The sequence below is a fragment of the Heliangelus exortis genome, chromosome 21, assembly GCF_036169615.1.
Source record: "Heliangelus exortis chromosome 21, bHelExo1.hap1, whole genome shotgun sequence".
NCBI lineage: Eukaryota > Metazoa > Chordata > Aves > Apodiformes > Trochilidae > Heliangelus > Heliangelus exortis.
The window spans coordinates 3,770,372-3,790,938 of NC_092442.1; the positions used below are offsets into that span (position 1 = coordinate 3,770,372).

Sequence of the window (20,567 nt, forward strand, 5' to 3'; positions counted from 1 at the left end):
GTTGTCAGGTCTGCAAAATATTGAGTGGATAGGTAAATGTCATGCAAAAGCAGTGGGCAATTGAAGATAAAAGGTGATGATGTTAAAAGAAATGTTCCAGAAAGGAAAGATTTATTTCAGCAGGTTAAACTTTTCCATATTTTCAAAACCACTGTCAAGAGAGGGACCTTGTCCCAGCCTCAGGGGCTGCAGAGCCAGCACCTTCTCCCAGGTCATGGGAGGCAGCTGATACACCAGGACTCATGAGATGGAGCCTGTCCTTGCTGGGGAGGGCTGACATGGCTGGGCTCTGAGATTTTGGGGGGAAACATCCTCTTTTTACCTCATAAATTACCGTCTGCAACCCCAGGGCTCACCCTGTGGGGCTGTGCCCTTCAGATTCCTGGTGGGATGCAGTGCGAGTACAGGGTGTCCATCCACAGCCTCCCTGCTTTTCCCAGAAATTACCCCCCAGAAAACCCCCAAAACTTCCCACTAGTGACGTTAACCCCCAGGTCTCAGCCTGGCAAATACAAACCCAGTGATTATTCCCTTGGAGTCGTGCCTGTGCCCACAGCATCCCTTGCTGTGACCCAGCCCCAGCCGTGACGGTCAGGAAATGCTGGAGATGCTGGAGATGCTTCCCCATGTGCCCAGCCCAGCCCCAGGCAAGCCCTGGGAAGCAGCCAAGTCCTGGCTGGTGGCCTCACTGCCAGAGGAGCCAAACCAAACCCCCAGGGGCTGGCTCCAGGTTGCTGGGCTGGGGTCTCTGAGCCCCCCACCCTCCCCTGTCCTCACCCCGTTCCCTGGGCAGCTTTTGGGGACCAGAGTAGCACATGGGGTGGGGACAAGGACTGCTGAAGGAGCAGCTGGGGTAGGAAAGATAATACCCCAGCACCTAAAGTCCTCTCCTGGGACCCCCACCATCTCCTCCCCTCCTTGCCTGGGGGGCAGCCTCTCCATTCCCGGGGGAGAGGGTGTCAGGGCAGCTCTGTCCCATCCCCGTGGCACCAGGGCTCGGCAGTGGGGTGGCCCTCCAACCTCCACACCCCTTCCCACCCCCGGACCATGTAGGGCACCAGCTGCTCCCAGCCCAGAGCTTATAGGAAGAGGAAACCCCGTCCCTGCTCTCAGAGGAGGAAACCCGACAGCCCAGATGTGCGCACGGCAACGCCAATAACCTTTTTATTTTCCTTTTTTTTTTTTCTTTTTTTTTTTTTTTTTTCTGTCCTTCCTCCTCCTCCCTGCACCCAGAGGACTTGCTCCAGCACTGCCTGCCCCAGGGGACAGCCAGCAGTGGGGCCAGAGGGAGGTTGTGGCACAGCCCCAGTGCAACCATGGGGCAAAAATTCACGGACAAGGTGTCCGCTTTCCTCTTCGAGTATGACACCCCCAGGATGGTGCTGGTGAGGAACAAGAAGGTGGGACTGACCTTCAGGCTGATCCAACTCATCGTCCTGGCTTACATCATTGGGTAAGCTTCCCTGGCACCCCTTTTCCCCTAGATCAATGCTTTAGAAAGCACCAAAGGAGCTTGTGAATCTCCTCCATCCTGGTGCAGGGGGGTTTCTGGCTGATGGGGCTGCATCCCTCTCACCCTGGCCCTGCAGCTGTGGTGTCACACCAGGGGTCTTCCAGATGGGCTCTCAGTCCCCTCATCCTCCCCAAAAGTGGCTGTGGGTGCAGGCTGGAGGCTCAGCCCTGCCCAGCTCCTCCCTGAGCCACATCCAAATAGAGCTCAAGCTGCTGGATGGGGGCCTGAGAATCGGTTGTTATTTTTATTTTTCATTTATATTAAAGAAAGAGGCAACTGGGGCCAGCGTGATGATTTGTGAGACCCAAGTGACTGGGGACAGGGCCATAAATCTCCCCTTAGCCCAGGCACTGCTCTCCAAATCTCTGGTTTGCTTTGCTTGTGGGAGGGCAGCCCCAGGAGCAGCTGCTTAAAAAAGGCATCGAGTGGAGCAAGGAGGCTGGGAGCTGGATGTGGATGTGTGTCCTTGGGTGCCCCTGGGTGGGGCTGCTCCTGGCACATCAGTTTGGTCCCCTTGGCATGGAATGCTGTGCCATGCTTTGGGATGGGTGATAACAGTGCCAATGTCCTTGCTGCATCCCTGTGGCTGCTGGGAGTTCAGCCCTGGAGAGGGAAAAGGGCTCCATGGTGGGAGGTTTGCAGGGAGAGGGGGCAATGAACTGGAGAGAAATGAATATTTTGGGCATGGAGGGGGCCAAGTGGAGCCCAAAGGAGAGGCAGGAGCTCCCAGGGTGCAAGTGAGGACCTGTGGAGAGCAGTGGTGCCCATCCCAGCTTTGAGCCCAGATCCCCTGGGAAGGGGGAACAGCTGCCCAGGGGGATCATGGAGGGACCCCCAGGCAATCCTCACCCTTAACAGGTTCCGAACCAGGTGCTTCAGGCATGTTCCATTGCCAAGGGTTCTGCACTGGCCCAAACTGGTGTCACTGGGAGCAGAGTTGGCTCCCCAAAGGCTGATCCCTGGAGCCCCCGGGGGCAGCAGCTCTGCCATGGGGAACCAGAGATGGCTGCTCAGAGAGGCTCTTCCTAAGGAAACGTGGCTTGAGCAACCCAGCTAAACCAGGAGAGGAGGGAGCAAAAGGAGAAGCAGCTCAGGGGGCACAGCCAGGGGGGAGGGCAGGAGGTGGGTGAGCTGGAATTCCCACATTTTGGGTGTCTCAGGTTCTGTTAGCAAGGGGCTGCCCACAAATGCAGCTGCCCAGGGCCCCTCTGGCTGCCTCAGCACCACCCCCAGCTCCTGCACTGAGCCACCCTGCTGGGGACCTTCCCTTCTCTCAAAGCAAGTCAGGCAGGGAAATTATTATTTATTTACAAGTCCCCCCAACAGCAGGCATAGGATGCTCGTGTGATGCACGGGGCTGTGTCAGCACTGGCATTGGCACAGAGGTGTGGGGCTGGCACTGGGGATGCTGGTGGTACCCGTGGGGAGCAGCTCTGCCCTCTGCCTGCTCCTCTTCAACCTTCTTCAAAGGTTGGACTGGATGACCTTGGAGGTCTCTTCCAACCCAAACATTCTGTGTCTGTGTGATTCTTGCTGCTGAGCTCGGGAGGTGTCACTGCTGATGCTGGGCTCTCCCCATCGTTGCTTTTTGGTTTGGGTTTCCTGAAAACCCAGCGTGTGAGGAGGCTGAAGGACGGGGCCAGCCAGGGAGGAAGGCTTGGTGACTCCACCACATGGGGAGGTGACACCAAACCCTGCCCCTGGGCAGAGCTCCATGTGGCTTTTCCAGCCTGATGGGGTGTGCCCTGTGTCACCCCTGCCAGGCAGGGGGGAGGTGGCAGAGGCTGAGCTGGAAGCAGATTTAGGGGGACATCCCAGCATGGGGACATCAGCTCCCAGCCTTCTGCAGCCCCAAGGGCACTGGTGATGGTGCCCAGTGTAACCAGTATAACCCAGTGAGTCCCTCTGCCTTGCAGGAGGAGCCTGCAGTTGGGGGTCCCATCTGGGGTGCCAGCAGTGCTGAATTTCTTCTCCCATCCCCAAGTGCTGGGGCAGACACCACCTCTGAGCTCCTCTCACCCTCTGTCCTGAGATGCCAAGGGCACCACGAGCCAAAACCCACCATCCCCAGGAGGTGCCCTTAGGGTCTGGCAGACCTCTGGGGCTTCCTCCTTTTTCTCCCATCCCCACGGGTGGGGTGCCTGTGGATAGGCTACCACACTACTACCACACCAGGATGGCATCACGGGCCATCCCGTGGGCTCTTTGCTGCCTCTGTCACAGCCAGCAGGACCGGTGTCCCTGGGGACACAAACCAGAGCTCTCCTTTTTTAGCCCCAGGAATGCTCCGTGCTGCCCCGGAATGGTTCCTTGCCTGTGTTTACACTCTCCCTGAGCCAGAGGGAATCCAGCAGCAGCTTGTTTATGCTGTAGGTTAAACAGTGTCAGGAGCTGGCCCTGACAGCTTCTGGGAAAAGGAGGGAGGGCCCCAGCAGTGTCCCCAACCCCGCTCCTGCTGCCCTCCTGCACCCACAGCTCTGTGGTCCCCTTGCTGGTGGGCTGGATGGGAGCTGTGTCCTGGCTTTACCCCTGCAGGCACTGATTTTTGGTAAGTGCCTGGGAAGAGGGTCAGGAGGGAGCAGGTGAGTGGCTGAGCCCAGCAAGCTGCAAACCCACTGCAGGTTTTTAATACCAAGTGGCCGGTGGCCACCCTGCTCTACCTGTGCCCGTTCTGATGGGCTCATCCTGATGGGTGCTGGTGGCCGGGATCACCCCATTGCCTTTTCCCTACCCAGGTGGGTGTTCCTCTACGAGAAGGGCTACCAGTCCCAGGACAGTGTGGTCAGCTCAGTCTCAGTGAAGCTGAAAGGGCTGACCCTGACCAACGAGAGCACCATGGGCCCTCACATCTGGGACGTGGTGGACTATGTTTTCCCACCCCAGGTAAGGAGGCAGGGTGGGTGGGTGGGTGGGTTGGTTACAGGGGGGTTGCTTTGACCCCAGCAGCCACTTTTCCCCAGGTGCCAGGGTGCACAGGTACCTTGGCATAGGGTTTCCATGGGGTTAACCATGACATGGTGGGGGTGGACATTGCTTCTGCCACAAACCTCTGCCCATGTGTCACCCCTGGGGAGCTTTCAATACTTGGGACCCATCATGGGGCGTGTTTGAGGCTGCTTCTCAAAAGATCAAAGCTCTTCTGGTGCCTCTGGACGAGCAGCTCGGGCAGCAAGCAGAGGATCCTCCACTACCCCTGGGGCTGGTGGCACTGCAGCTCCCCAGGAGTTTCCAGCTGTGGTGGAGGATGGTGGAGGAATGAAACCGGGGAGAAAGGTGCCATCTGCCTGGATGTGTCCCCCCATGGTTTGGGTGCCATCAGAAAACACTGTTCTGGCTGTGAGCTTCTTGGCTGTGTCTCTGCAGGGGGACAACTCCTTCGTGGTGATGACCAACTTCATTATCACCCCTGGACAGAAACAAGGAACCTGCCCAGAGGTAAATGCACTGACTTCCTTCAGCTTCTGTAACTTAGAGGGGTTGTTGTGCTGGTGCTGGGGAAGGAAGGAGTTCTCCTGACATGGAGAGGTTTCTGAAGAGCCAAAGCCTGGCCCCAGATTATCATTCCTGACTTGCAAGTGCTGCAGGAAGGTTTTTATCCTGCTGAAAACCATCTCAGTTGTCTTCTCTTTGAGACCATCAAGCAGAGCATCTGCCCTGAGTTTAAAAAATTAATCTACCCCCTTATTCCTCCTTATTCTGGACACCTTGGGGGGGATCCATGTGCAGATGAGGCTCTGGGGGCAGCTGAGCAGGGTTTGCCCTAAGGAAAACGCTGCCTGGTGAAGCAGGAGGGACAGAGGGATGGAAGGAGGAGGGTGTGATGCTGAGAGGTGGTTGCTCTCTGCCTGCTTTCTCCAAACAGCTCCCAGATGCTGGGCCCTGCAAGGATGACAGTGACTGCATCCGAGGGAAATACAGCCGCCAGGGACAAGGTATGGCATGGAGAGCCCTGGCTCCAGCCAGGGAGGGAGGCAAAAGGAGCTTGGTGTGCTCTGGTGGAGGGGAACCTGCTCTGGACACCACCAGTGGGGTTTAGGGAAAGCCTCTGATGTGCCATGTCCCATCTGGACTGGTCCTGCTGTCATCTTCTGAAAGAGTTGGGAAAAGCTCTGCCAAAAACAAGGGTGATTAAAACAAAACCATTTCCCCCTCTGACAAACTGGCATTTTCTGAGGTGTACTTTGGCAAGAAAAAAGTCCAGTTGCTCCCTGGTGGAGGAGAAACTACAGCCCCGAGCTGAGCAGCCACACTTTACTTCTCCTTTTATAAAGGGGACCCAGAGCCTGGAGTATTTGGTGCCTTGGATTCTGTGGCAGGGCTGGAGCTCCAAGCAGATCCCACCCATCCCACTGTAAGGATGGGATCTCCAAGCAGCCAGGGCTGTGAGCACTTTCTCTCTCTCTACCCCCCAGGGCTCATGACAGGCAGGTGTGTGAACTTCAACAACTCTGTGAAGACCTGTGAGATCTTTGGCTGGTGCCCTGTGGAAAACGATGACCATGTTCCCAAGTAAGGAACGAGGTTGTTATCCCCTTGGTCCCCCTGGTCCCAACCCCAGCTGTAGCAGCAGCTCTTGGTGTGGGGCAGAACAAGCCAGGGCTCTGCTCCCAGGACAGCTTGGATGGATGCAGACCCTCTTGGCTTTTCATGCTGCCCCTTGTCCCCAGGGAATCTGGGTCTTCCCACCTTGCTGGCTCCATCTCTGCATGGACCAGCACCCCTTGTCTGTCCTCTTTGCCTTCAGAACAAGGTTGTGTGTGCTCTACCCATGAGATGCTCTCCACAGCCCACACTGAAGCATCTATCTCCTGGTAGATGCAAAGTCCTGTTCCTCCTTGCCTCCACCCCAAGCAGTGGGGCCACAGGGACAGCCCTGGGTCCACCAAGAGGCCCAGGGAACGTGCAGGCATTTGAGTCACCTATCTCTGCTTTTGGGGTTTCTTAACAGAAACCCCAGCACCTAATTCCCTCTCTGACCCCTAACTTGCATCCTTCCTTCAGGCTTTTCTGTACCTCACTGGGATCTTTCATTTAGAAAGGAAAGGGATGAGCTCTCCAGTGTTTCTGGATCCAGATGAATGGACACTTCCCTAGAGACCAGACAGCTGAGTGATGGCCATGCCAACATTTGTGTTTTTCAGGCCTGCCCTGTTGTCAGAAGCTGAGAATTTCACCTTGTTCATCAAGAACAGCATCACCTTCCCCAGGTTCAAGGTGTTCAGGTAAGGACAGGCATGGAGGGGGTGGTTCTGCTCCATTCCCCCAGCTGTGTCCCTCAGGGGAATCCAGGGGTGTGGCTGTATCCTTGATAGACAGAGGTCACCATCCCTCATCAGCCAGCCCAGGACTATTCCAAGCTGCACTGATCCCCAGATGAGCTGCTAGGAACAGAGAGGTTTCCTTCTCAAGCCTGCCCCACCTCAGCTGTTACAGGAAAGAAGGTTTCTGGAATTAGTGTCCTCTCAGTTACCCTCACATGATGAACACAAAAACACCAATTTGTCATCTTTCTTCTCCCTTTTCTCCCCTGAAGATGACAGTAACACACTCCCTGGCATGGTGGGGTGTGAGCAACAATCTTGGTTGCCCCTGTGCTCAGCTCTGGTGAGGCCACACCTCGAGTCCTGTGTCCAGTTCTGGGCCCCTCAGCTCAGGAAGGAGCTTGAGGTGCTGGAGCAGGTCCAGAGAAGAGCAAGGAGGCTGGGAAGGGATCCAGCACAAGTCCTGTGAGGAAGGGCTGAGGGAGCTGGGGGTGTTGAGGCTGGAGAAGAGGAGGCTCAGGGGAGACCTCATCACTCTCTCCAACTCCCTGAAAGGAGGTTGGAGCCAGGGGGGGGTTGGGCTCTTTTCCCAGGCAACTCTCAGCAAGACAAGAGGGCACAAGAGGTCTCAAGTTGTGCCAGGGGAGGTTTAGGTTGGGCATTAGAAAGAATTTCTTTCTGGAGAGGGTGATCAGGCATTGGAATGGGCTGCCCAGGGAAGGGGTGGATTCTCCATCCCTGGAGATATTTCCAAAGAGCCTGGATGTGGCACTCAGTGCCATGGGCTGGGAACCACGGGGGGAGTGGATCAAGGGTTGGACTTGATGAGCTCTGAGGTCCCTTCCAGCCCAGCCAGTTCTATGATTCTATGATTCTATGAACATTAGCAGGGGGCTCCTCTGAGCACCCCAGTTCCCATCAGGGTTACAGGGAGGCAGTGCCACCAGCTGAAGAGGTGCACAGCAGAGGATTGGTGGTGACACTGGTGATATCTTTAATTTGGAAGAAATTAGCAGAAGTTGTTGGTGCTGCAGATGGCAAATTCTTCCTTCCCTGTGATGCAGGGAAGGTTGAGTGCCTTGGCAAAGCCTCCAGCTGACCTCGTGCTGCACCCAGAGAGGTGGCTGGGAGAAAAGAGGTGGCAGGCTAAGTGAGGGCAGGCAAGAGAGAGAAGGGACACTGTGGGGGCAGCAGGTCCAGGGAGGTGCAGGCAGCTGGGATGGAGGCTACAGCAAGGGCTGAGCCAGTTGGGGCCATGGAGAAACTTCCTGCCTTTGATCAATTCTGCTAATTAACCTCAGAGGATAAATGATAGGATGGGGTTGAGCAAGGCACAAGTCTTACAAAACCAGCTGGGTCAAGGAGGTTTCACAGGGGGACTGGTTTTAGGAGAAAGAGCAGAGCAGGGTGGAAGGCAAGACATTGTCCTTTCCTTGTCACCTTTCTGGAGGAGACAACAAAATCCAGCTAAAAGTGAAAGCTGTGGGATGCCCTATCCATGAGCTGCCCCAGATGAAATGTGCTGTAAGGAGCACTGTCCATGGATGAGGTGACATGAGGATGGGAGAGGCAGCTGGGAGGGATGGGAGAGGCCATGGGAGGGTTTGGAAAGGTGAGGAATGAGATAAGGGGCTTGGGCAGCAGGCAAACAGCAAAGCCAAAGCAGAACATTTACTGGGAAGAAGATGAGGTTTCCCTCCTAGGAGGAGGTTCAGGGAAAAGGAGTTGTTGATGGGGTGGGAGAAGCCAGGGCTGGAGGAAAGGGCTCCTTGTGTGGGGTCTGATGAGCCCGTGGGACAGGAGGATGAGGCCCTAAGCTTTGACATTACCCAGCTTTGAGCAAGAACCTCCAGAAGTCCTTTCCCACTCAATTTCTTGGGTTATTCAGACTCTTTCTCCCTCTCTTCTCCTCCACAGACGCAACTTGGTGGAGACAGTAACCAAGCAGTACCTGAAGAAATGCACCTACCACAGAGTCACTGATCCCTTGTGCCCCGTGTTTGAGCTGGGATACATAGTGAAGGAATCGGGTCAGAACTTCACCTTCCTGGCTGTCAAGGTACTGCAATTCCAAACAATCTTTCTTGCTGACATGAGGAGAGGGGGACACACACCAACAGAGCAACCATCTCCAAGCTGTTGGGCCACGAGGGATTTGTTTTCTTAGGCACTTGGGAGGCAGTGTCAGAACGAGCTCCTAAAGATTATGAATTGCTTTTGGACATGCCCTAACATTTCAGCCTTTCTTGGAAAACCTCCCTGTAAGGCTGACAAGATTTAACCCCCTGGCAGTAGATCCAGGGTTCAGTTTGGGTTGAGCAGTGAATAACAAGAGCTGGGTGGCCAAATCCCATCCAGATATCACCCCTTGCAAGCTGCAGCCTCCCCCCCAGGCTCCCAAACCCAGCTTCTCAGGGTGGTATCTGCTCTTTGGGAGCCTGCAGAGCCTTCAGCCTCTCATCCTCATTTACAGCCTCCAGCAGGCAGTCAATGAAATCAGAGGCTTGCAGAGATTAACAGTGCAAAAACCTCTGGGGCACAGCTTGTTGCAACCTGGAGCAAGCTCAGGAGGGGTTGTTTCACCTCCTAGCAGGTGGCCTCTCCAAAGAGGGTTTTTTTTTAAATTATTTGCATGGGTTCCTTTCACTCTCCCCTGTGCCCATGTTAAACTTCTTTTGCTTGTCCCTGCCACATTAATGGTTTGATGGGCAAAATCAGGCCAGGGAAGGCTGTGCCATGGGGGGATCTGCAGTCAGCACTGGTTCTGAGGACCATGCCTCGGGGGTGAGGTTCTGAGCAGGACCAAGAGGGCATCAGCCTGGTTGTGCATCCAGCATTTGGGAAGCTCCCACCTCTGCATCGAGTGATGCTGAGGCTGCCCAGGGGCTGGGGCAGTGGTGGGCTCCGTGTTCCCTGGAGAGCCAGGACACCTCATGGCATCGGAAAAGGCCGTGGATGAGGAGGGAAAACGTTTCCCCATGTGGGCCAGGTCCAAAGATGCCTCTCTTGGCCACAGGGTGGAGTGGTTGGCATCACCATAGACTGGAACTGCGATCTGGACTGGCCCATCCGGTACTGCAAACCCATTTACCAGTTCCACGGCCTCTACAACGACGACACCAATGTTTCCCCAGGCTTCAACTTTAGGTAAGAAGACCCCCGTTCATTCCCCAGGCAGGATTCAGAGGTGACTCAGCACTCGAGGGGATGGTGGAAAATGGGGAACCCTTCTTAAAAATACTCATTGCCATGGCAGTGTGTGACAGCAGTGATCTCTTCAGGAGGGCATGAGAAAAGTGATTGTAGAATCAAAGAATAGTTTTAGTTGGAATAGTTTTAGATGACTTAAGATCATCAAATCCAACTGCCCAGCACTGCCAAGTCCACCATTAAACTGTGGCCCTGAGTACCACATAACCCATCCTTGGGCCCCAAAATTATTCCCTTTACTTTTCCCAGTGCATCTCCTCCCCCCTGCAGAGTCTCTTGTTCAGCTGAGCTCTCAAAAAAAACCCTTGAAAGACTGGAGACAGTGCAGGGTCATCTCCTGTGTTCCCAGACATCTCCTGTATTCCCAGACATCTCCTGTATTCCCAGACATCTCCTGTGTTCCCAGACATCTCCTGTATTCCCAGACACCTCCTGTGTTCCCAGACACCTCCTGTGTTCCCAGACATCTCCTGTGTTCCCAGACATCTCCTGTATTCCCCGATGTCTCCTGTGTTCCCAGACATCTCCTGTGTTCCCAGACATCTCCTGTGTTCCCAGACATTTCCTGTATTCCCCGATGTCTCCTGTGTTCCCAGACACCTCCTGTATTCCCAGACGTCTCCTGTATTCCCAGACACCTCCTGTGTTCCCAGACATCTCCTGTATTCCCAGATGTCTCCTGTATTCCCAGACATCTCCTGTATTCCCAGATGTCTCCTGTATTCCCAGACACCTCCTGTATTCCCAGACACCTCCTGTATTCCCAGATGTCTCCTGTATTCCCAGATGTCTCCTGTATTCCCAGACACCTCCTGTGTTCCCAGGGAGCAGATGTGACAGGCACAGTGTGACATTTAGCCACGTGCTGTTTTCTGTCCCCTGGGAAGATGCAGCCCCAGCATCTGCCCTGATGTAGCCCTGGGGGTCACCAGGCAGCACCACAAGCAGGAGCTTTAACCCCAACTTGCAGGCAGGGAAACTGAGGCACAGAGGGAGAAGGAGCTGACAGCTCAGCTCCTTTGGGAAGGGGCTAAGGAGAGGGTCAGAACACCTCCAAACCTTTGTCCTGCTCTGCTGCCCACCAAAATCCTGGTTGCTGCTGGGTTGCAGGGGGCTGTAAGGCCCCCCAGAAGGGTCTAACTCCCCATCCAATCCCACAGATATGCCAAATACTACAAAGAAGATGGGATGGAGAAGAGGACACTCTACAAGGTGTTTGGGATCCGGTTTGACATTTTGGTGAATGGCAAGGTAAGGGTGGCTTGGACCCCAGGGGGTGGCAGAGCAATGTCTTTAGGTGTGAGCTGTGTCACTGGGGGCTTGTGGGGCCAGGAAAATCAGTGCAGGTGTTTTCCTGGGATGCTGGGGAAGCTCGTTTTACAGGTCCCATCTTGAGCTGCAGTTTGGTCCCAGGAAACATCATGCTGGGTTGGGGGGGGATTTGGGTTGTGGAAAGTCAAAACCTTTTGTTGATATTTCCAAACTCTGAAAATTTACATCTTTCTATTTTGTCTGCTTCTTTCCACTTGGAGAGAAAGCTTTCATTGTTGTGTTCCCACCGGGAATATTTAAAGGCTCGTTTTTGTCTAATTAAAAATAAACTTTCTTTCTAAACCTTTTTTTTCTGATTGAAAACACAGGAAGAGAAGTCATCTCAATTTGTTACGGTCTAAAATACACCAAATTTTTTTCTGTTTGACCGATGAGCTCAAAACAAGCTCCCACCCAGCTCCTGTTTCTCTCTGTGCTGTGGTTGGGCTTTGGGTTGCTGCAGAGCACTTGGGCTGAGTCCCCTTTCTATTTTCCCTGGGTGGTTTGTAACCTATCACCTATTTCCTCCAATTTTCTTCAGGCAGGCAAATTTGACATCATCCCGACCATGACCACAATTGGCTCTGGAATTGGTATTTTTGGAGTGGTAAGTTCAGATCTTTCCAGCCTCTATATGGAGACTCCCAAATTATTCTCCTTGCCTGTGACATCCGTGGGGAAGTGTCCCTGAGCTGCACTGAAATCCTGGTTCCCACTCGGGCACCAGGGGATGAGCAAAAGGGGGAAGGGAGGTCTTCTCCTGCCTCCCGAATTCTGGAAAATTTATTTCTGCTGCCCACGGGCTGATGTGGCCCCTGCCAGTGGGAACCCCTGCCCAGGCAGCTGGGACTTGGTGACATACTGGGACATTTTCCAGTTAGAGCTGGTGCTGAGGAGGTTTGGGAGGTGGTGGGCAGCATTTCATGTGTGACAGAAAACCAGCATCGTGTGTGGTTGTGGTCATTGAAGAGCTGGGCATTACCCTGGGCTCTACCTCCAGATGAAGTGGAAGCATTTAATTTCTGTTGTTAAATTATTTGTTGTTATTATATTAGTATATATGTATTATTATATATGTATTATATATAGATATCTATAATATGTATTATATTATATGTATTTTTCTTATATATAATATATATAAGAATATTATTATATATTATATATAAAAGAATTTTGCTATATATTATATATTATATATTACATATTATCGTATATAATATTCTTATATATAATATATATTATATATTATCATATATAATAATATTCTTATACATAATAATATTCTTATATATAATAATATTCTTATATATAATAATATTCTTATATATAATAATATTCTTATATATAATATTATATATTATATATTATCATATATGATAATATTCCTATATATTTTATATAAGAAAAATACATATTATATAATACATATTATAGACATACATAATACATATATAATAATAGAATAACAACAAATAATTTAACAACAGAAATTAAATGCTTCCACTTCATTATATATTATATATTATCATATATAATAATATTCTTATATATAATATATAATATGTAATATGTAATATATAATATATAATGTGTAATCTGTAATATGCAATAATATTATATATAATATATATTCTTATATATATGATATGTGTATATATATATATAATATGTATTATTATATTATATTAATTTAATTAACTCACCCCTCATTAAAACCCACAGTCTCAGTTTGTCCTAAATGGCCATTTGGGGGCTTTAAGCTCCCATGTTTTGGGTTGAAGCAGCACTAACCCTAATTTGTGGGGCAAACTGTTCCAAGCTGGGCTGTAGGAGGTGACACAGGTGGGCTGGGAGGACAGACCCAACCCCCCCAAACTGCACTTTGCTTTCAGGCTTCTGTCCTCTGTGACCTGCTCCTGCTGCATTTCCTCCAAGGTCGGGACTATTACAAGCAGAAGAAATTCAAATATGCAGAACAGGAGCCTGTAAGTACCCCCTGTGAGTCCCCCCGTGGGGCTCTCGTGGGTGTGGGAGTGTGGATGTGTGGGGGTGATGATGCTGTCACCCAACACCATTTATATTGAGGAGCACCCAGGTGCCTTCCCAAGGTAGTGGGAGCCCTGAGCCCTTGGGTCTGGGATCCAGGGATTTCCTCTCCAAAGGGACAGACAGGTCCTGTGATTCCCTGTTACCAGCTTGATTCCCTCCCTTCCTCCCCAGGTATTCCAATACCTGGTACCATTTGCATTGCTTTAAGGGAAGCAGTGTTTTAGCAAGCTGGAAAATGTCACCTTTTCTGCTTTCTGAGGACATCTCCATGACTGGGGGATGTTTTGTGGCCTCCCACAGGGTGCCAAACCAGCTCCCCTCAGGTTCATCCAAAAATGAATCTGGAACTCCCATCTGTACAATCAGGAGTTGCCCAACCACATTTTTCCCCCCCCTGGCATTAGAAAGGGGCAGATCAGTAAAAAGAACCCTTGTTTTCTCTCATTTAATCCCCAGTCAAAGTCACACAAGAAGGAAAAGGAGGTGGACAGCAAGCCCTGAGAGGTGAGTGGTGTTTCCCCAGCACAGGGGGGGCAGGGGTGATGGCTCCTGGGGCTCTCCCAAAACCTTCCCAAGGTAGCAGGGCTCCAGGAAGGCATGGAGGAGACCTGAGCTGTGGGCTGTGATGTCTGTCCTGGGGTCAGCACCTGGGGTCAGCACCTCCCAGGGCAGCTGGGTGCAGGGTGTGGGATCAGCATCACAGCTTCAAGGGCAGCGTTACCTGGAGAGGGGCAGGGGGGGGAGGGGGGGGGGCAACACTCCAATCAGCTCTCTCTCTTGGCAGAATCCACACTGACCAACCAACCTGCACCTTCTTCTTCCTCCTCATCTCCTAAAACATGGTTGTCATCCCATCACCAGCCTGTCCCAGCCCCCAGGCCAGCAGGAGCAATGTCCAACACAGGGCAGGGCCCGGCTGGCCCGGTGCTCTGCTGCTGGTGGGCCATGCTGTGATGCTGGGGGTGGGTTCAACTGGGGGATCTTCAGGCCATCCACTAACCCTATCCCAAGGCCTTGGGATCTTTCCACCTTTGGAGGCATTCCTGAAAGGCTCCCCCTGGGCCAGGGCCATCCACACACCCTTGGGAGAGTATTGCTGCATCTCCTTCCCCAGAAGCATCCTGGCACAGCTCCAAATTGAGGAGAGGAGGAAGGAAAAAGCTCTCAAGAACCATGCCCAGTCCCTCAGCATAGCAGAAAAATGGTTATTTTGTAAGGATGTGTTTTATAAAAAAATAAAATAACATAAAATAAACCTTTAGTTTTTCTATGACACCCCTTTGTGGTGCCCGTGCTTGCCCCAGGGGTGGGGTCTGTGGTGCTTTTTGGCTCCCTGGTGGGCTCCAAGCAGGCTCCCCTGGGCTTTGCCCTCCCCAGCAGGGCCCCTGGCCATGAGCAGGGGTTGTTATCAGGGTTGGCACTTGGATTTCCTCCTCAGCCAGGCTGGCTGGAGCAAGGTGCTGACATGCTGCTGGCTGCTGGGCAGGATCAGTCCATCAGAACTGACCTTTTGGCAGTAGCCTCACAAACCAGCTCTTTGCACCCAGGAGGAAAATTTCTTTTTTTCTGCTGGATGATTTTCACTATTCAGAGTGTGCAGTTGGGCATCATGACCAATGCCCAAACCTCAGGTTGCTCTGCGTGACCCCTCACTCTGCTGCTGGGGCAAATTTCCTCCTGCGGGTCTCCAGGAGGCACCAGCACTGACTTTCCCTGCAGGCTCTCTCTGGCTTTCTTTTCCCAGCCTCCAGAGGATATTTTCCCTTGGTTACATCAAAGCTGGATCCCAATTGCCACAGGGAAGTTTGTAAAGAAGTTGTAGGGATTGCTGGGGCTGCAGCAGCCTGCAGGATGGACACACGGTGATGGGCTCCCAGGGACGTGGAGGCAGAGGCCACAAAGAGATGCAGGTGATGTTTGGTTATAACATTAAACATTTTGTAGAATGGTTTGGGCTTGAAGAGACCTTTAAAAGGCATCTAGTCCAACCCCCCTGCAGTGAGCAAGGACACCCTCATCTAGATCATGTAGCTCAGAGCCCCATCCAGCCTGACCTGGAACATTTCCAAGGATGGGGAATTTACCAGTGCTCTCAGCAACCTGGGCTCACCACCTTCACTGTCAAAAGATTCTTCTTTATATGTTCTTATATAGATTCTTCTTCTTCTATATATTCTCCCCTCTTTTGGTTTTAACCCATTGCTCCTTGTCCTGAGGTCTTGCTAAAGTTTGCCCCCTTTAAGTACTGAAAGGCTGGCTGGTCTCAGGGGGATGCCTCAGCTTCCACAGGCAGAGTATTTTTTTTCTTTTTCAAAGCTTATCCATTTAGCTAACTTTTTCACCCTTTCTCATGATACTGTCCCATGCAAGAGAGGTGCCAGGTCAAAGATACAGAGGAGGGGAGGGAAAGTTGGGGTCTCTGGAGGAATTAGTGTCACTTAGCATGGGGCTGGTGGCATCCCCACACACCATGTCCTCTCCTGCATGGGGACCAAGAACTGCAATGGTGCTGCAGCCAGCAGAGGGGACTGGAAGACCATTTCAGGCAGACAAGCCTGGGAAAATTCAGCTGCCAAGGAGCAGAAGCTGGGAAACAAGGGATTCCAGGTCACCTCTTGCACCCCCTTCAAGCAGGTCAGTCCCCAAGCATAAATTAAAATAACCAGGGCAAGGGTGCAGGTAGAGCAGGGGCTTGCTCCTGACTGCTTGATCTCTCAAGCTGCCTGTAATGCAAAGCCCATATTCTGTCCTAGGATGTATTAAAAGGAAGAATAGGAAATTAGGAAAAAATGCTTCTTGCAAATGATCTCCTGTCCTTACTATTCAGAACCTCTCAGGGGGACTTGAAAAACTGAGGGAGGGCTTTTTTTCACCTCTTTGCTGCTTTTTTTTTTTTTTTTAATTTTTTTTTAAACTGGGGATCCTTTGCTTTGCTTTTCAACCCTTTCTGCAACCAGCAGAATGAGCTGTTGTGATTTTAATCCTCTTAACCACAAAAAAAAGCTTCTCCTCTACCTAAGCCAGGACCTCCAGAACCTGCAGCTCTCAGGTCAGTGGGATGCAGAGCAGGACCTGGCTGGAGACATGGAGCAAAAGTTTTTTAACATTCCCTGCTCCCTTCTGTGGGATGAAAAAGCAGGAAAAGCCCATGGCAATTGCTCCAATTCCTTCTTTTGGCAAAGGGTCTGGAGCTGGTGCTGAGAGATGGAGCAAAGGCTGCTCAGCCCCAGGAGGGAGCCTTTGCTGGCAGTGATGCTCTGTTTCAGCATTATAGATTTTAATCCCTTTCTCCCAGTGCCTCCCAGTTTGCTTGAATTAATGGAAATTTAACAGATTTCACTCAGTTAAAAGTCTGCCCAGCTGAAGCACTGAAAAATGGAAATGGTGACAGGGTTAAGATTTACCCTGAGAGAGGCTGCACCCTGCAGTGTCCTGGTGCTGCCACTGAGCTTGTAGCTTGGAGTCTTTTAGTGCAAGTCCCAGGGGAGTTTTGAGTTGTTTAATTGCACTTTTGTTGAGCTAATATAAAAATACTAACAAGGAAGATGTCTTGAACACATCAAACACTGCTGCCAGTCACCTCAGCCAGGAAATGCACAGGAAAATGCACATTTTCCTGCTAATCCCTAATAATTGCAAACAGCACAAACAAGCCCTTGTAGGTGATGCTGCCAGGGAGTATTCTGTGGGTCTAACAGGGGTCTCTTGCACCCACTGTGGATGTTGGATGAGGAGAGGAAGCTGGGAATGCAGTGTTACCATTCCCATTTTACAGAAATGCAAACCAAGGGCAAATAATTGCTGAACCTGCAAATGTGGTGAAGAGATTCTGCCTCTGCCTTGCCTCTTTCTGTCTGGGAAGGTTGGACCTGGTGCAAAAGTGTCTTTTCACCCCCTCAGGGGGGGTTACCCGGAAAGAAATCAAGTGGCAAAGATATTCTAGAAGAGCAATGGGAGAAAAACTTATTTGGTATAATTGGGCTGGTTTGTGATGCTGCAGAGATGAGGAATTCTGTTTCAGTCTCTGTGGAGCTGGCAACATTTAATCATTCTGTTTGTGCACAATTCCCAGCACAATGAGGCCCTGATTTCCACTCAGTGCTTCCAGACACTGTAACAATGCAAATTAAAAATTAATAACACTAAAGAAAAATATAGCTCCTTCCTTGTGCCATCTCTCCTATCTCTGAGCCTACTCATTCTTTCTCTGGCACAGCAGGCTCCCTTTTATTTTTAACCCGGTCCTCCAGTTAGGACACACTTGAATTTTTCCCTAAAAAAACCATTTGCCTTTCTGGTGACACTAATTCTTGTTCTCTTGTGATGGGGAAACGTGGTTTTCAGTCAGTTAAATCCTTTGGCTGACACATAGTGAAGGATTGACAGGAAAACTGATGTCCTCCCAGCTCTAAAGGATGCTTTGATTTCCTTCTCTCCCCAGATTGTGCATTTCTGGGGCAGAAGGTGCCTGGTGACACCTTGGTCCTGCAGTCATGCTCCTGGGGCCATTACAGCTTATTTTTTACTGTATTAATCCCACCACACAATTTCCTTTGGCTTTGTTTGGTGCTCTCCCCTCCTGGGATCTCTCTCTAATTCCTTGTCTTGTTTTAGGGAGTGTGAAAGTCTAAAGCATCCAGAGGGATTCTGAACCCAGAATCCTGGAAGAGATTGGTTCCAGAAAATCTGGGTTGTATGGGATTCAGGACAGGTTTGGGTGTTGAAAATAAACCCTTGCATTCTCTTGCCTTTGGATTTCTGTCAGAAAAGCTTTCTGCATGGGAAGAGAAATGAAAAACTTCCCAGTGTTTTAGCCAAGGGAGGAGGAACATTCCCAACCCTTTTCCTTCAGGACTTCTGAGCTCTCAATGAGTTTTGGTTCAGTTTCTCTGCTCTGGCTGCTGCACCTGAAGTGCAAAACTGGACCCCATCATCCTTAAAGACATGAAAAAATGGACACAGAATTATGAGTAAAACACTTGGAAGGAGGTTAACTGGCAAATGGCCAACAGTAAAAAGCAGAAAACACATTGGTTGGTCAGCAAAATAGGGCAGGTTTGGCCACCCTGGTGTCACACTGCTCTTCACCTGGCCAAGAAGCCTTCTCTGCCCTCAGATTTCCTGGTGATGGATTCATCTCCACTGAATTTTCCCTGTGCTGGCAGAATAATCCTTCCTGGCTTCCTAACAGGGATCTCACTGAGGGTAACCCCTTGAACAGTCAAGTTTACAGTGATACAAATACTGGGTTTCAACTTGCTGGTGAAAGAAAAATCAGACAAAAACAGACAAAAAAAACACCCCACTTTGATTTGTTTTCTTCTTTGCAAAATAAATAAGAGGGGAAAAAAAAAAAAAGTTGGATCCATTGGTTTATTAGCCAATTTAAAGACTAGAAAATAAGGTCTCCAGGGCTCTGAGTGAAGTTTAAAACATTTTAGTTCAAAGCATTTGGGACTGAAAAGTGGCAGATGGGATAAATGAGGATTTTAGGTGGGAGTGAAAGGGAATTCACCCTTGGAGAACCCTGCTCATCCCTAGAGAGCTGCCTCTGACCCACCAGGGTGACAATCCACATTTCTGCAGGAATGGGAGCTGGGTGGCCATGGCAAAAGGCAGTGGGTTATGGCTGGGTCTGAGACATCCCCACAGAACCAGTAAATAAAAAAGTTCATGGTCTTTGCAAGGCTCACAAGACAACTTTGCTGTTCTACAGATTATATTTCATATTTCTCTGAACACCATGACAACCTGAGCAAGGTTTTTTTGGGATGGGAAGTGGAAGTTGGTAGCAAACAAGATGCATCAGTACTTTATGGAGGTATTTTCAGCTCTGAAACCCAGGGGAAAAAATTAATTTGTTTAGGATTATTTGAGACCCACTTGTCAGAGTGGGAAGGAGGAGCAGTCAGGATGTGGATTTAATCCAAGGCTTGGTTTTCAGCTAAAGCCAAGATCCCCTGGTGGGGATTCTGAGCAGGGTCACAGCGGAGCCACTCGTCAGAAAATCAACATCCTGAAGGATCCCAGAGGAACCACAGTGCACAGATGGGTGCAGGGCTGCAGTGGGAACCCCTCGACCCAGGGACATGGTCATCTCTGAGCCAAGTAGGTAAAAGAGAGCAGGGAGAGACTAAAAGGCAAAACAAGAGTCACAAAACACAGAAATTTGGAGGATTTCCTGAAGTGGTCCCTTGCAGCCTTTCTCCTCATTGCTGGAGGCCCTCAGAAAATGTTTCTGCATCTGAGAAAGGTGGAGAGTAACTGGAAATAGAGCCTGGATGAGGGGAGAGCCAGCCACGTGGAGCACCCCAAATGCCAGCAGTGGGAGAACAAGGTCAGCCTGTCCCAGGAGCTGTGCTGTGCTCCTTGGTGCCCCGGGAGAACATGGGATCAGCTCCTCAGCACTGGGAAAACCTCCCAGACCCACAGCCTGATGGCCCAAGGAGCTGCCTGTCCCCCCCATCCCATCCCATCCCATCCCATCCCATCCCATCCCATCCCATCCCATCCCCTCCCACCCCATCCGACCCCATCCCATCCCCTCACCCTATATCTCACACCTTGTCCCCTTCATCCTGTCCCCACACACTGTCCTCCCCATCCCATACCCACACCCCATACTTCACACCCTGTCCCCCACATCCCATCCCATCCCATCCCATCCCCACCCCCCATACCTCACACCCTGTCCCCCCCATCCTATCCTATCCTATCCTATCCTATCCTATCCTATCCTATCCTATCCTATCCTATCCTATCCTATCCTATCCTATCCTATCCTATCCTATCCTATCCTATCCTATCCTATCCTATCCTATCCTATCCCATCCCATCCCATCCCATCCCATCCCATCCCTCCTCCTGCAACATCCCCCGGAGCTCAGCGCCCTCTCCGCTCCCTGCCCCGCGGGCACCGCGTTGCCTGGGTTAGCCAAAAAACCCCAAGGGCCTTCCCCTTGCCCAGGGTTGCTCCTGGTTGGGCTCCAAAGACCCCAAAAAGGGGATTTTTTACCTCAAACCCCCCAGCACCGGGCGGGGCGGGTCCGGGGGCGGGGTCAGAGCGGGAGGCGCGGCCGCCGGCAGCCAATGGGAAAGGAGTGAGCGGAGCGGTCATTGAGACAGCGGTGGGCGGGGCCGGGCCCCCTGGCGAGCCAATGGGAGGAGGGAAGGGGGCGCTGATGATAGGGCGCGTGCCGGGGGGCGGGGCCCGTCGGTTC

The 20,567-nt window shown here is 51.4% G+C and overlaps 1 protein-coding gene across 1 annotated transcript; it reads left to right on the top strand.

Annotated features, from left to right (window-relative positions):
- Positions 1 to 1,097: 1,097 nt before the first annotated feature.
- On the top strand, positions 1,098 to 14,602 carry P2RX1 (purinergic receptor P2X 1). The gene is made up of 13 exons (XM_071765100.1): positions 1,098 to 1,453; positions 4,249 to 4,396; positions 4,877 to 4,948; positions 5,376 to 5,445; positions 5,926 to 6,022; positions 6,655 to 6,735; positions 8,692 to 8,833; positions 9,791 to 9,921; positions 11,145 to 11,235; positions 11,837 to 11,902; positions 13,191 to 13,283; positions 13,804 to 13,851; positions 14,132 to 14,602. Exons 1-12 carry the CDS (start codon positions 1,317 to 1,319, stop codon positions 13,846 to 13,848), a joined length of 1,173 nt encoding a protein of 390 aa, XP_071621201.1. The 5' UTR covers positions 1,098 to 1,316; the 3' UTR covers positions 13,849 to 13,851; positions 14,132 to 14,602.
- The last annotated feature ends 5,965 nt before the right edge of the window (positions 14,603 to 20,567 follow it).